This window comes from Brachionichthys hirsutus, chromosome 20 (genome assembly GCF_040956055.1).
Source record: "Brachionichthys hirsutus isolate HB-005 chromosome 20, CSIRO-AGI_Bhir_v1, whole genome shotgun sequence".
In the NCBI taxonomy this organism is placed as follows: domain Eukaryota; kingdom Metazoa; phylum Chordata; class Actinopteri; order Lophiiformes; family Brachionichthyidae; genus Brachionichthys; species Brachionichthys hirsutus.
This window is the reverse complement of record NC_090916.1, coordinates 8,807,574-8,820,898: the sequence shown is the minus strand read 5'-3', so window position 1 is coordinate 8,820,898 and position 13,325 is coordinate 8,807,574. Positions and strand designations below refer to the sequence as shown.

General features: G+C 53.6%; 3 protein-coding genes across 5 annotated transcripts in view; 2 read left to right on the top strand and 1 right to left on the bottom strand.

Annotated features, from left to right (window-relative positions):
* The window catches only part of nfkbie (nuclear factor of kappa light polypeptide gene enhancer in B-cells inhibitor, epsilon), a 3,721-nt gene extending 508 nt beyond the window's left edge, over positions 1 to 3,213 (top strand). Inside the window, exons 2-6 of the mRNA XM_068754108.1 lie at positions 728 to 830; positions 1,443 to 1,653; positions 1,744 to 1,832; positions 1,996 to 2,244; positions 2,547 to 3,213. Coding sequence (XP_068610209.1) covers positions 728 to 830; positions 1,443 to 1,653; positions 1,744 to 1,832; positions 1,996 to 2,244; positions 2,547 to 2,615 — 721 coding nt within the window. The 3' untranslated portion in view covers positions 2,616 to 3,213. The remainder of the gene's footprint in view (positions 1 to 727; positions 831 to 1,442; positions 1,654 to 1,743; positions 1,833 to 1,995; positions 2,245 to 2,546) is intronic.
* A 2,265-nt stretch (positions 3,214 to 5,478) lies between these two features.
* slc35b2 (solute carrier family 35 member B2) lies at positions 5,479 to 7,245 on the top strand. The gene is made up of 3 exons (XM_068753892.1): positions 5,479 to 5,659; positions 5,741 to 5,901; positions 6,173 to 7,245. Exons 1-3 carry the CDS (start codon positions 5,581 to 5,583, stop codon positions 7,106 to 7,108), a joined length of 1,176 nt encoding a protein of 391 aa, XP_068609993.1. The 5' UTR covers positions 5,479 to 5,580; the 3' UTR covers positions 7,109 to 7,245.
* Positions 7,246 to 8,396: 1,151 nt separating this feature from the next.
* hsp90ab1 (heat shock protein 90, alpha (cytosolic), class B member 1) lies at positions 8,397 to 12,978 on the bottom strand. Of its 3 annotated transcripts, XM_068753570.1 has the most exons (12): positions 12,908 to 12,978; positions 11,969 to 12,112; positions 11,678 to 11,884; positions 11,434 to 11,593; positions 11,228 to 11,361; positions 10,843 to 11,148; positions 10,589 to 10,754; positions 10,318 to 10,508; positions 10,016 to 10,163; positions 9,666 to 9,934; positions 8,968 to 9,301; positions 8,397 to 8,895 (listed from the first exon to the last, which is right to left on the bottom strand). In XM_068753570.1, exons 2-12 carry the CDS (start codon positions 12,110 to 12,112, stop codon positions 8,771 to 8,773), a joined length of 2,184 nt encoding a protein of 727 aa, XP_068609671.1. In that variant the 5' UTR covers positions 12,908 to 12,978; the 3' UTR covers positions 8,397 to 8,770. The 3 variants fall into 3 exon arrangements, with proteins under 3 accessions (XP_068609671.1, XP_068609670.1, XP_068609672.1); XM_068753569.1 differs by having other exon boundaries at positions 11,228 to 11,593; XM_068753571.1 differs by lacking the exon at positions 8,397 to 8,895 and adding an exon at positions 9,566 to 9,590 and having other exon boundaries at positions 9,188 to 9,301; positions 11,228 to 11,593.
* Between the last annotated feature and the right edge of the window lie 347 nt (positions 12,979 to 13,325).

Genomic DNA, 13,325 nt, shown 5'->3' with positions numbered 1-13,325 from the left:
AAGCACGCGCCGCGTGGACCGCGTTTGATCCTCGAACCTTGTTCCGGAGGGACGGCGTGTTTGCGTGTTTTTAACCGGCGGATCTCTTCCTCCTGTCCGTGCGTGCTGCTGCTTCTTCTTGGCAGGTGGCAGTTTTTGCATACCCCCCCCCCACACACACACACACACACACACACACACAAACACCCCCCCTTCCTGCACGAACAGCCTTAGGTCTTTGTCGCTGCTGCTTCTCTGACCTCTTTTCATTTCTGCCTGCTGATTGTTGGGGGCCCCCACATGGTTCCAAAGATAACCTGGGCTGGGGGGGGGGGGCACCTGAAGTGAAAGCGCTTTTGCTCGGCTGTGAGAGTCCTGTAAACAGAGTGCTGCTGCTGTTGTTTGTTCGTATTCGAGTGTCTCTTAAACCAGGAAGTCCCTTTCTTTCCTGCTGCGCGGCGCCCGCTGGCTCGTCTGACGCTTTCCCTTCGGCCCGCCGGAGAATCCGAGGCTCGTCTTTCCGGGACAGAAACCGGTTCGGGCGCATATCGGGACGCTTTCCCAGGAAGGGTTGCGTCAGGTTTTTATTTATGACCAATCTCCCGCGTCTGCGCGGCAGATATTTTAGTTTGGAAGCGGATCGGGAGGAGCGGCCGTGCCCCTTTCCTCGACTACCCAACCGGACGGCTGATTTATTTAAGCGGCTTTTGCAGACGTGCATTAAAGGCGACTCTTTTTTTTCCGGTAGAATCCTGCACCTCGCAATCATCCACGAAGACGAATTCATCGCCCGGCAGTTGATCCAGATATTCCCAAAAGAGGTCCTGGACATCCAGAACAATTTATACCAGGTAAGCGCCCGCGAGGCTCCGCCCCTCCGCCCAATCACGCGGCAGCTTCGTGTGGAATCTTTCAGTCCGAGGTGACTTCCTCTTCATCGGTATCTCATGGAAACGGTGTTCTATATATTATTGTTGTGCTTCCAGAGAAGCGCGGTTCCTCTTTGTGTGTCCCGTCCGTCCTTTCGGGGACGCCGCCGTGGGCGGTTCCACTCGCTGTTACCTTTGAAAGGAAACTCCCCTCCTCTTCCACCCCCTGTAGAAATGGAACCGCGGGGAGTTGTGGAGTGAGTCGGTCCGGTGCTTCCGCGTGTCGGAACCGGGTCTCGCTAGCGCGGAGACCAAAGTGAGGACCGGGGGGGGGGGGGGACTGTCAAAGGGGAGTTTAAACTCGGCACTTCTCGCCGTGACTCAGTCGAGTCTGAGTCCGTTCTGCCCGCCTCGTTTCCTCCTGCGAGTCATTCGGAGACGTTTCCGTTCAAAGGTCGACGCCCACATTGTGACGCTTCTTTTTGTTTGTTTCGTTCTTGTGCGGATTCAAATTGTTCGACCGCCACACTGATGACTAAACGGGTTTTAAAGCGCCTTACATCCTGTGTCTTTGCTGACCCCCCCCCCCCACAGAGCCCTCTGCACCTGGCCACCTACCTGAACCTGACGGACGTGGTGAAGGGCCTGGTGGACAAAGGGGCGGGCCTGGGCCTGCAGGACCGGGACGGGAACACGGCTCTCCACGTGGCGTGCCAGTACGGCCAGACGGCGTCTGCCGGCGAGATGATCAGAGAGCTTTCTGCTAGCGAACTGGTCCCGGTCCTCGAGACCCAGAACTGGAGAGGTGATGAACCGGAGCGGCGCCGCAAACGGGTTCTGATCGTGGCTCGGTTTGGCGTCGCGCCGATCTGTGTGATCTCACGTCTCCCTGCAGGCCTCACCTGTCTCCACCTGGCGGCGCTGAACAAGCAGCATCACATCGTGAAGCTCCTGACGAGAAAGGGAGCCGACCTTAACATCCAGGTCGGGCCTCGAACGTACATCTTTGTTGTTGTTGTTGTTGTGATGCGGCCTCGCCGCTTTATTCTCTTCCTGGTTCAAAATATACAAATAAAAAAAAAAAATCTTAATTCAAAAATGACACCAACGAGTCGGTCTGCGTTTCCAACTCCGCCCCCTTTCGCAGGAAGGAACCAGCGGCAAGACGGCGCTTCACCTCGCCGTCGAGCTGCGCGACATCGCCTCGGCGAAGCTGCTGCTCGGCAGGGGGGCCAACGTGGACGCCGCCATGTTCAACGGCTGCACGCCCCTGCATCTGGCCGTGGGGAGGCAGGACGCCGCCATCGCCAACCTCCTCTGCCAGTCTGGCGCCGACACGATGCTGCGAAACATGGAGGACGAGACGGCGCTGGATCTGGCCGACGGCAACGATGACGTGAGTCGTCGTGGTCACGCGCGTTTTATATGCGAGTCTCCTGTCCCGTTATATTTAAGCGCCGGAGATCTGTCGCCCCCGGCGACGTGATTCTTCATCACACTCGTCCTGGGCGCTGTAGTTTATTTTGAGTAGGACTCGCGCCAAATGAAGATTCATCCGCAGGGGAAAATAGTTCCCAGGAAATGCACTATTTATTCCTGTCTGAGTAACGTTTGCTAAAAACGGCAGCAAACGGCCGTTTCTGTTTCGTTTTGTTTTCTGAAGAGGATGGAACCGCAGATGTTTCTGTTTCATTTCAGATTCTGGCTCTGTTTCCCTTCGATGACATCCAAATCTCCGGGAGGTCGCTGGTCGGTATGAACTTTTGAGCTGAATCGGGGCTGAACAAACGACCTTGGAATCACCATAGAGGAGGTTTTGTAGTAAATTCTGATTTAATATGTATTTATCCATCATCTAGAGGAGTAAGCGCACCGTGCAAACCCCCCCTCCCCCCTGATGAGTGTCCTCTTTAACGGCTCGAGTACCTTTGTCTTAAACGTCCATAAGAAATTCTACCTCTTTGTCACATCGACACAATATTAACGGCTATAAATGGTCAAACGGTTTTGTTTCCTGGTTTCGACAAACTTTATCTGTGCTCTGATATTGTCGCCGCAGATAAAATAAGAATGTTCGGAGCTCGTTATGCAATCGGAAGCCGGATTAACGCTTCAGTTGACAATTGTAAAAGTCAAACTAATCACGTCTCTGCTTTTTGCTCACAGGCTGGGTCGCCCGCATAGAAATGTAATATATCTGCACAAACACGCTTCAGCTTGTTGATTTGTATTTTTGTTTCGCCGCTTCAGTTTTCTCTGCGTCTCATCTCTAACCTGCAGCGAACTCTTCCTTTGCCGTGTAATTACTCTGCTCCGTCTCCTTAGTCGAGGCGGTTCATTTATTTTGTAATAAAATGAAAGCAAAAAACGCTCAAATCGTCCTCATTTCTGGCGTTTGCTGAACTTTCACAGGAAGACTTCATGGGTAAAAAAAGAAAACCCCGATCCTTTGTTTTCCTCTCAGCTGCTTTTGTCAGGTGAGTCTTGTGTTTCCCTGTGAAGGACTTCCCATGACTCAATGGCTGCAGCGGCTGGAAATTCCACTCCGCTGTGAAGACGGGCTGAATAATAAGCTGTCAAAGTCCGCCTTGTCATGTTGGGCTGGGTTATTGTGCAGCAGAACTCCTTTATCTTTTGTCTCGTCGGGTTTACGGCGTCGTAAAGGTTCGACGGGCGGATTCATGTTCGCAAAGAGTTTTTATGGCGGTGACGGCTGTAAACGTCCAACATACAGAGTTATGAAACTGCTAGGTTCCCCATTGAGACGATGGGAAGGCGCTATTTATGTTAAATATTGTGTAGGTCCTGCTGGTGTCATGAATTGCGTAGAAAAAACCAGAACCGTCATGAAAAAGTTGGATTTTTTTCCCCTTATTTTGCATATTTCCTTCTCTAAGGAAATTGTCATGCGATTTAATGTTTTCTAAAACCCTGCTGCAGATTTCAAATCAGGAGTTGTGTTATTATATTACAGTTTTCAAGCATCAAAACCCGTGAAAGTATGACATGCAAACTGTGGAATGTTGCTCGACGTGGATCGAGTAAAAAATGACACGGAAATAGGCATAAAGCAGGGGAAGTTTGAAAAGAGGAAATGACCACGTCCAAAACATAATGGTGTGAAGAAAGACTTGAATATAAAAGTACGTAGATAAAAATACACTGAGGCAGTTAAACAGTGGTTTTATGTTGGTTATGTATATTTCAGTTGTGAAAAAAAACTAGAATAGCACTTCATCAAACAATAAAATAAAGAGAATATCTTAAAAATGACTGATGAACAAAAGTGGAAACATCAATTCAAGCCAGCATTTCGGTCTTAGTGGAGTTATGCACCATTTTAGTTTATTAATGCGTCATGAAGAGGACTTTGACTTTTATTTCCTTGAATTCTCCTTTTATTTTTGAAATGTGTTCTTTAAGCGAAATTGCGTTGCAGTTTCTCATCCGCACCGAGAGGGGGCAGCGCCGCGCCGCCTGTACAGCACCGCTCCTCTACTTCCGGCATCCTTCGGTGTTGACTAAAGAGGAGGGTGTTTTCCCCGGTTCAGGGAGCGCAGCGGCGGCCGAGGATTAAGTTGAGGACAGGTGGAGGTAAAGACGGTCCGTCAGGAAGCAGGAAATCCGCAAATCAAGGAAACCCGATACCTTCCGGATCCGCGCGGCTTCATGCGACACTCCAGCGGGGAAGCCTGAGTCTGTCGGCGGGTGTGCGGCGCCGCGGAGTGCGGAGGAAAATGTCATCTTCATGGAGGTAACGTCAGAGAGCAAGAGTAACGAGGTTCGCCGAAGAAATGATACACCTGTGTTCAAGTTTAGGGGGTATGATGATGATGATGAGGAGGAGGAGGAGGAGGAGGAGGAGTTACAATGGCTGTCTGTGGCTGGAAGTATGCTAACAAACAGCTAGCATAAGTAAAGTGCAAATGTTGCGTTCAGGAACCGCAAAGAAATGATCTCAAGGAGGACGAGTTAGCTTTTTGTTCACCTGGGAAATGTTTAAATGATGCTTCAATGGCTACTTTAGTTGGTAAATGATTATAACCCTGCAATAGAGACGGTAATAGTAATAGTACTGTAATAACGTGGCTAGAACAGCTACATTGTTTTATAGATGAAAGAACGGCGTTTTCTTTAATGTTCTTAATTTTTTTGTTTTGTTTTGTAATTGCGTGCTAAAATTGAACTTTCTCTTTATCAATATAATTAAACTAATATTAAATTTGCCCAGTTAGAATTCAAATTCACACCCACGGACAACTGGTCATCAACTGGTCATGTTCCACCTCATCAGACGAGAAGTGAGAATATTTGACCCCCCCCCAGCACATTCCTCCGTGTGAGGGGCTGCTTGTTCGGAGCTGCTGGATGGACGGCCCACACAAAGATGCTCTGTGTGAAGTCTGGGGGGGGGGGGGGGGGGCTCCTTGTGCCACGACAGCAAACTTCACCTTTGTGAAGAATGAGGCCGACTAATGACACGGTGTCTCAACTCGTTGGACCGGTAATGGGAGGATCCCTTTTCCTGATGCCGCGGCGTCCCGCCCCCCCCGTTCATCGCCTCCCACGTGCGCGTAAACGTGCATGTCGTCACTCTGGGCTGATGTTTTCTCTCCTCTGCAGGTTCTGGTCTCCGCTCCTGTCGGTTCTCTTGCCTTCCACCGTGGCGGGCCAAGACTCGCCGCTGCCGGGCGGCTGGCACGACGTCTGGTTCTTCCGGTTCCTCGTCAACATGCTGGGATACTCCTCCATCATCGTCCCCGGTTACCTCCTCATCCGCTACTTCAGGCGCATCAACTACGCCGAAACAGGTTTGGCGACGCCGCCTTCCCTTCCCGATGGGACCTTCGCGCCGGATCGTCGTTTCTGATCCACGTCTGCCCCGCTTTCAGGCGATGGCGTCTGCGCTCCGGTCATTAAGGCCTGCGTGTTCGGCAGCGAGTCCAAAACGAGCTCGCTGGACGATTCGCCGGTCGCGCCGCGGAACGAGGGCGACTCCGGCTCGACGTATAAACGGGTCCTCAAACTGCTCTTCTGCGCCACCGGACTCCAGGTGGGTACCCCCCCCCCCCCCCCCCCCCATAAAGTACGCCCACCCAACACGGAAAGATCAACAGGTTCAATACCTAAAGCTTTATTTATAAAGGGCGGGGTTAAGTGCACAATGCTACTTCACTGAGTTGGGTGTGTAAACAGGATGCTAGCTAACGCCGCACCATATTAACATTAAAAGAGGTTTCACGGCGCGGGGGGGTGGGGGGGGGCGTTAGCGCCGGCGGCTACGCGGCGACACAGACGGCTCTTTTCTCACTCTTCCCACTCAGGCGTCGTACCTGACGTGGGGAGTCCTGCAGGAGCGGGTCATGACTCGTTCCTACGGCGCCACGGCGGCCGGCGAGGAGGGCGAGAAGTTCACCGACTCCCAGTTCCTGGTCTTCATGAACCGGATCCTGGCTCTGACCGTGTCCGGCCTGTGGTGCTCGCTGTTCAAGCAGCCTCGCCACGGGGCGCCCACGTACAAGTACTCCTTCGCCTCGCTCTCCAACATCCTGAGCAGCTGGTGCCAATACGAGGCGCTCAAGTACATCAGCTTCCCCACGCAGGTCCTCGCCAAGGCCTCCAAGGTCATCCCGGTCATGCTGATGGGCAAGGTGGTCTCCCACCGGAGCTACGAGTACTGGGAGTACCTCACGGCGCTGCTGATCTCGGCGGGCGTCAGCATGTTCCTGCTGTCCAGCGCCGCCCACAAGCACCCGTCCACCGCCACCACCTTCAGCGGCGTCGTCATCCTCGCGGGCTACGTCGTCTTCGACAGCTTCACCTCCAACTGGCAGGACGAGCTGTTCAAGCACAAGATGTCGTCGGTGCAGATGATGTTCGGCGTGAACCTGTTCTCCTGCCTGTTCACCGTGGGCTCGCTGCTGGAGCAGGGCGCCCTCTTCGACTCGCTGGGCTTCATGGCGCGCCAGTCCGAGTTCGCCTTCCACGCCGTGCTGCTCTCCGTGTGCTCCGCGTGCGGCCAGCTCTTCATCTTCTACACCATCAACCAGTTCGGCGCCGCCGTGTTCACCATCATCATGACGCTGCGGCAGGCCTTCGCCATCCTCCTCTCCTGCTTCCTCTACGGGCACGCCGTCAGCTCGGTGGGCGGGCTGGGCGTGGCGTTGGTTTTCCTGGCGCTCTTCCTGCGGGTGTACGCCCGCAGCCGGATGAAGTCGGGCAAGCGGTCGGCGCCGCAGCCTCGGGTGGAGAAGGTCTAACGCCACGCCGGGAACTGAGGCCACGTTTTCAGTGGCGGGTTTTGTCTATTTGTGTCGCTTTTTTTTTTTTTTTTTAACTGTTCCATTCATTTAAAAACAAAACAAAAAATCTTCCAGAAAGGGATCCTCACGGGGGGGGGGGGGGGGGTCCGTGATGTTTCTGAGTGCCTATAAGATTGTCTCGATAAACTCGGGAGTTGAACACTTCGTTTCCCGAACCGCTCGACACAACGTGCGCCGAGGAAAAAGAAGAACGCGACTTTCATGCCGCAGTATTCGTCCGATGAGAATAACGGCTATTTATAGTATATTCATGTTACAGACGGTACGGGGCTATTTATAGTATATTAATGTTACAGAGGGTACCGTCCGTAAAGCAGGGTGCGGTGCAAAACGATATCGGAAGCAAAATGCTGATGTCGCTACTTTTTTCACGAATGTTTTATTTTGCCGTTGTCCCAGATTTGAGCTAAAGTTTTCAAACGGGGCTAAATTTCCTGTGAATATTTCTCGAGTCGTCGTTTCTCTCCATCTCGTGTCGTGTTCTTTCGTCAGCAGAGGGGAACGCGATGTAACCGGGACCTCCTTTCTATCGTTCTACTTTCCTCTAGTTACTGGATTAATAATAAAAAAACAAACTACCTGAACTTGACGCGGTTGAATTTTTCAGTCTCCCTCCCGCTGTTGTTTTGCTTTAGAGGTAATGCAGTAATAAAACATTGTTTGGCACTTCAAAAGAGGAAGAATATTAAAAAAAAGGGCAGAAATTTAACTTTACTTTCAAATATGCAAGAAAACATTTTGTGTTGCATTTTACATCGCTTGCATGTCTGGCTTCCTTCCTTCCCAGTTGATGCGGTTCCCGCCGCTAGTTTTTACCAGCATGCTCTGGAACGTGTGAAGAAACGGCGTTCCGCGAAATCGTCTCAGACCCGGAGCCGTAATGACCGGCCACCAGTGACGTGGAATATTACTCAACTTCGCTTCCTGTTCACAGATGACTTCAGGGAAGACCGCGTTTACATTTTACACCCCCCTCCCCCCCATTTCAGCCTCCACGCTCCGTTTCCGCGGCAGTTTCATGTTGACTCAGCAGAAACTATGATCTATTTCAATAGAGAAGCTCCATCCGTCTGCCAGCATTTATCCAGGGCCCAGTTGCTGAGGCAACAGTCTTAGCAGGGATTTCCAGACTTCACTCTGGAGCGTGGCGCCACCTAGCGGCCACTTCAGGAGATTCTGAACCAGCTAGCATCACAGTCAGGAGTCCAAACAGACGCAAGAACCGTTAAGGTATTACAGCTTTATTCATTTTCTTTGCAAAACAAGACGAGCCTGGACTCAGGCAAAGGAACCTTACAGTCATCTCTCCCCCATGCAAGCGCGCCGCACGCGAGAACGTCCCACCCCCTCCCAGAACAGAGCCGATAAACGGAACGCCCCATTTACCGCATTCACGCATCTACGTCAATAATCTCAAGACTCAGTGCAACAGGGAACTCGTTAAAACGCGCCGCCACCGCCAACGCAGAAACCAGAACCGGCTCAAAGGTCTCGCCGGGGAACGCCGGCCCACCACACAACATGAACGACTATTTGTAGCTTGAGAATGAATTTAAACGGGAGATATTTAAGTGTTAGAGATCAGAGGAGGCGGTTCGTTTAATCGACTTCTTCCATGCGTGAGGCGTCGTCGTCCTCAGCGTCGCCTTCCAGGGGCGGCATCTCGTCTGGAGCGGCCGCGGCGGCGACGGGCTCCTCCACGGCGGCGTCGTCGTCATCGATGCCTGGAGATAAAGATCGTTAGACCGAGCTCCATAACCCCCCACCCCCCAACCCAACGGCCGCCGGCTCCTCACCCAGCCCGAGCTTGATCATCCTGTAGATCCGGTTCGAGTGAGTCTGAGGGTCGTCCAGCGAGAAGCCCGAGGACAGCAGGGCCGTTTCGAACAGCAGGATGACGAGGTCCTTCACCGCCTTGTCGTTCTTGTCGGCGTCCGCCTTCTGCCGGAGCGTCTCCACGATGGGATGGTCCGGGTTGACCTCCAGGTGCTTCTTGGCCATCATGTAGCCCATGGTGGAGTTATCCCTGAGAGCCTGGGCCTTCATGATCCGCTCCATGTTGGCCGTCCAGCCGTACGTGCTCGTCACGATGCAGCAGGGCGAAGACACCAGCCGGTTGGACACCGTTACCTGGGAGGGGGACGGACGCACGTCAGAAAGCGTGCAAGCGTGTGAACAGCGGGGCAAACCGACGAGTCATTCGGAGCATGCTGGGCAGTCGGGTTAGAGAAAAAAAACACACGCCAAATCCACGTTCCGTTAACGCCATCGGTTAGATCACGCCGTCGCCTCAATCCCCCGTCTCTACGGAACCAATCAGCGGTCAAAGCAATCATTTCAAACTCATTCACGGCAACCATGGCAACGCCTCCGATGCAGCTGTACGGGACTCACCAATCTATAGCACCCGTTAGGACACCTGTCAAACAGGAACACCGTCAAACCGGCGCCCCCATCCTTAAACGCCGGCGCTCCGCCCGGCGGGCTCACCCACCTTCTCCACCTTCTTGTCCAGAATCTCCTTCATGAGCTTGCAGAGGCTCTCGAACTTGGCCTTGTCCTCCTCCATCTTTTTCTTCTCCTCCTCATCCTCCGGCAGCTCCAGACCCTCCTTGGTGACGGAGACCAGGCTCTTGCCGTCGAACTCCTTCAGCTGCTGGACGCAGTACTCGTCGATGGGCTCCGTCATGTACAGGACCTCGAAGCCGCGCTTGCGGACGCGCTCCACGAAGGCGGAGTTCGCCACCTGATCCTTGCTCTCGCCTGAAAAGCAGGCGGACGTTCAGCGGAAGCCTCTTAGGGACGAGTTCACCTCGAGAGCAGCTCCCGGGACGACCGACCCACCGGTGATGTAGTAGATGGACTTCTGGTTCTCCTTCATGCGGGTCAGGTACTCCGTGAGGGAGGTCATCTCGTCTCCAGACTGGGAGCTGTGGTAGCGCAGCAGCTCGGACAGCTTCTTGCGGTTCTGGGAGTCCTCGTGGATTCCCAGCTGGAAACAGATCGGACCCGAGTCATTAAGTGTCCCGCCTGTCCGAGCTAACCCAAGTCTAGACTAGTTGAGCTTAACCGTACGTATCCACGGAGACGCACCGAGAGGAACGCTTTGAGAGAAAAGCAATGGGCCGGTTTCACATTTCAGATACCTTGATGTTCTTGGAGAACCCTTCGTAGAACTTCTTGTAGTTGTCCTTGTCCTCGGCCAGCTCGGCGAAGAGCTCCAGACACTTCTTGACGATGTTCTTGCGGATGACCTTCAGGATCTTGCTCTGCTGCAGCATCTCCCTGGAGATGTTGAGGGGCAGGTCCTCGGAGTCCACCACGCCACGGACGAAGTCTGGAGGCGAAGGAGAAAACGTCACGGCGCGGAACTCACCGGAACATTCCGAGGAGCTCCGCGCCCGAAGGCGGACTCACTCAGGTACTCGGGGATGAGCTCCTCGCAGTTGTCCATGATGAAGACCCTCCTGACGTACAGCTTGATGTTGTTCTTCTTCTTCTTGTTCTCAAAGAGGTCGAAGGGCGCACGGCGGGGAATGAAGAGCAGGGCCCGGAATTCCAGCTGACCCTCCACCGAGAAGTGCTAGAAGGGGGGGGGGGGGGGGGGCTCGGTTTAGTGCTTGCTGGTCGCCGGGGGGGCACCAGCGCCGCCGTCGCCCTCCACCGGTTACCTTGACAGCGAGGTGATCCTCCCAGTCGTTGGTCAGGCTCTTGTAGAACTCGCCGTACTCCTCGTTGGTGATGTCGTCCGGGTTCCGGGTCCAGATGGGCTTGGTCTTGTTCAGCTCCTCCTGGTCGATGTACTTCTCCTTGATCTTCTTTTTCTTCTTCTTGTCCTTGTCCTTGGAGTCCTCCTCGTCGTCGGAGCCCACGTCCTCAATCTTCAGCTTGTCCTCGCCTTCCTCCTTCTCCTCCTTCTCGGGCTTCTCCTCCTCCGCCTCGTCGTCGCTGATCTCCTTGTCGCGCTCCTTCTCCACCTGCGGCGACGCGACGAGTCCGTTCACGTCACAGACGGACGCCGAACGCAGACCGGGACAGCCCGAAACCTCGACTCACAAACAGCGTGATGGGGTAGCCGATGAACTGCGAGTGCTTCTTGACGATCTCCTTGACCCGTTTCTCCTCGACGTACTCGGTCTGGTCCTCCTTCAGGTGCAGGACGATCTTTGTCCCGCGGCCGATGGGCTCGCCTGTCGGGAGGAACGCACGCGCGTCAGGCGAGGCCGGACGTTCCCGCCCCCCGCGGTGGCGAGGACCCTTACCGGTGTCGACCTTGACCGTGAAGGACCCGCCGGCGGACGACTCCCAGGCGTACTGCTCGTCGTCGTTGTGTTTGGTGATGACGACCACCTTCTCGGCGACGAGGTACGCCGAGTAGAAACCCACGCCGAACTGACCGATCATGGAGATGTCGGCGCCGGCCTGGAGGGGGAACGCGAGCGCGGGTCAGTGACGTTCAGGCACGATCCGAGACTCTCCGGCGTGCATCAGGCTCCGCCCCCTCACCTGCAGGGCCTCCATGAAGGCCTTGGTTCCAGACTTGGCGATGGTGCCCAGGTTGTTAATCAAGTCGGCTTTGGTCATGCCGATCCCGGTGTCGATGAGGGTCAAGGTGCGCTCGTCTTTGTTGGGGGTGATTTCAATCTTCAGATCCTTCCCAGAATCCATCTTGCTGGGCTCAGTCAAGCTTTCATAACGAATTTTGTCCAAAGCCTGTTAAACAGATGCATTTATTTAAACACAATAATTACATCACTACGGGAACCACGGGGGGGTCAAAGCTCCCCCCACACTCACATCAGAGGCGTTGGAGATCAACTCCCTCAGGAAGATCTCCTTGTTGGAGTAGAACGTGTTGATGATCAGGGACATCAGCTGAGCGATCTCCGCCTGGAAGGCGAAGGTCTCGACCTCGTCCTCGTGTTGCATCTCCTCAGGCATCTGAAACAAACAAAAAAAAAAAAGAGAACCGTCATTCGGCGTCCCTGCCCGAGGTGCAACAATGGCGGCTCGGAGGCGAGGAAAGGGTTAAAAGTGCGATTTAATAGCGAGGCTCGTCCGGTTGCTCGGTTGCCATGCGGCGGCGGCGTCACACCGAACGGAACGACGCCATCGTGTTATCAGAATCGGCGGAAGTAGCGAACCAACATGGCGCCGGGGCTGACAGACAATGGACTCCGCGAACACGTGCTTAACGGACGGGACGCGGCGAACACGAGGACGCGGCTTTTGGTTAGCGGCGGTTCCCCCAGCAGGATGTTATCGAACGCGACTTCGAACAACGTCACTTGATTAAAACGCTGCGTAGAAGCCAGCTTATATACACACTCGAGTATATATATACATAATATATATACTCGGGGCTCGACGCGGATCGTTGTTGTAAAAAGGAGTACGGCGTTGAAATGGAGGTCCGAGACGGTCCGGAAGGAGTCCGACCCTCCGCGTCCGCCTCGCCACACCTGCCTCGGTGCAACACGAGCATCGGCCTTAACGGCGCGGCAGTGCCGCAATCACACCGCAGACCGCCGAAACGCACGCGCCGTGCGCAATAAGGCTTTATGCGGCGGCAGCTAGCCGCACCGCGCTAGCTGCGCATAATGGCCGAGAGCCAGCAATAACGCGAAGGTTACCGTCGCGAATTAATCCGGTTGTCTTCCAACTCGGGGCGAGCAGAAGCCGAATATCAAGAGAAGCGAGTATCTGCTGTTACTACAGAACAGTTTATGTACGTACCGTGTTTATTCCGCTGCCTTAGCTTGAATAAAATGCAAACAAAATACGTCCCTACTGCTCTCCGATGCAGGGGAATAGAAAGAGACTTCCTTTTCACAGACCGGAATACTTATACACGTTCGCGTCGGCGTGCGAGCGTATCCCTCCGCGGTGCGCCACCGACCAGAGAGGAGAACTAGATACTAAAATTAGTATATTAACGCTTTTATTTAAGATATTAACATGAAGTGAGATATCTAAAGTAAAGCATGATGGCTATTGACAAACTCGGCTATTTGAATACATTTAAAAGACTTTTAATATTGATTTTTTTAAATAATTATAAACTATACATTTGGGTGTAAATCGGTTGGAAATAATAGGAGATGCAGTGTAATTTGTTTTTATGGTTCCTTTATAAGACAAGCGCAGTGCATAT